Source organism: Carlito syrichta, unplaced genomic scaffold (assembly GCF_000164805.1).
Source record: "Carlito syrichta isolate Samal-C Ts95f unplaced genomic scaffold, Tarsius_syrichta-2.0.1 Scaffold97051, whole genome shotgun sequence".
NCBI lineage: Eukaryota > Metazoa > Chordata > Mammalia > Primates > Tarsiidae > Carlito > Carlito syrichta.
In genome coordinates this window covers 28,499-29,857 of record NW_007041147.1, presented here as the reverse complement: position 1 = coordinate 29,857, position 1,359 = coordinate 28,499, and the positions used below count along the sequence as shown (strand labels likewise).

Genomic DNA, 1,359 nt, shown 5'->3' with positions numbered 1-1,359 from the left:
CCGAGCCCGGCTTTTCTTTTTTTTTTTTTTTGAGTTGGAGTCTCACTCTGTCGCCCAGGCTGGAGTGCTGTGGCACGCCCAAAGTCACAGCAACCTCGACCTGCTGGACTCAGGCGATCCTTCCGCCTCAGCCTTCCATGTAGCTGGATGGAACTACAGGCGCACGCCACCATGCACAGCGAATGTTTGGATTTTTTTGTCTTGCCAAGTTGCCCAGGTTGGTCTCAAACCCTTGAGCTCAGGCAATCCTCTTGCCTCTGCCTCCCAAAGTGCTGGGATTACAGGCATGAGCCAGTATGCCCGGCATGCAACTTTTTCAAAGGCAATGGAAATCTTTTTTTTTTTTTTTTGAGTCACAGTCTCAATCTGTCATCTAGGCTGGAGTGTAATGGCCACTGCAGCCTTGACCTCCTGGGTTCAGGCAATTCTCTTGCCTCAGCCTCCCAAGTAACTGGGACTCTGGTGCATGCCACCATGCCTGGCTAATTTTAAACTTTTTTTGTAGAGACGAGGTTTTTGTATGTTGCCCAGGCTGGTGTCGAGCTCCTGGGCTCACGTGATCCTTCTGCCTCGGCCTCCCAAAGTACTGGGCCCAGCCTGAGAAGATTATTTTATGAAATATCAATTGTCTCACTGGGCAGACAGGCAAGCTGAAGCTCTGCGAGGGATTCGAGTGGGCCAGGGTTGCAGAGCAACCTGACTCCCATCTCCTGGTCTGGACCCTTTATCCCAGGTCCTGCTGCCCTCTGGGTTCTCTTTGACAGGGCCCTTGGACTCCCCAGGAGGGGCCCTTGCGAAAAGGGTCGGAACGAAGAGGAGAAGCAGGGCCGGGTCTGGGGGGGAGACAGCGGCCCACAGGGAGGACAGCAGACCCCGCCCACGGTCAGTGCCTCAGCCTGACAGTGGAGGCAGCACACTCACGTAGGCCAAGTGGAAGGGGAGTCCCGGGGCCTGGAGCTGCAGGAAGACGTTCGTGTGCACGCTGAGGACCAGAAGCACCTCTCGGGGCCGGGTGCCGTTCTGCTCAGCTGCCTGGAGAGTCAGCTCCAGCTGCAACAGGCCCTGAGGGGGAGAGGACAGACACACACAGCTAGTCAGGCTCACCGAGGTCGTGCCACCCGGATCGGTAGCTAGGACGCGCGTCCCGCTGGCTTCTGCTCCTGCCTGGCCTGTTGGCCCTTGCCTCCCAGTGTGCGAGAATGCTTGGCCCTCGGGACGTGCTGGGGAGATATGTGTTGAGTGAATGAAGGACGGAGTCCCAGCAATCGAAAGAGGGAAAAAAATGGAATAAGCCTGAACTTCATCCAACAGTCCATCAAGGCTTCCTATTCTTCCTCCCTTCCCTCCCTTCCCTCCCTC

General features: G+C 56.5%; 1 protein-coding gene across 1 annotated transcript in view; it reads right to left on the bottom strand.

The window, feature by feature from the left end:
• The window catches only part of ENG (endoglin), a gene marked incomplete at its 3' end in the record, with an annotated part of 33,542 nt that overhangs the window by 12,603 nt on the left and 19,580 nt on the right, over positions 1 to 1,359 (bottom strand). Inside the window, exon 4 of the mRNA XM_021714788.1 lies at positions 922 to 1,062. Within this exon, the coding sequence (XP_021570463.1) occupies positions 922 to 1,062 (141 nt within the window). The remainder of the gene's footprint in view (positions 1 to 921; positions 1,063 to 1,359) is intronic.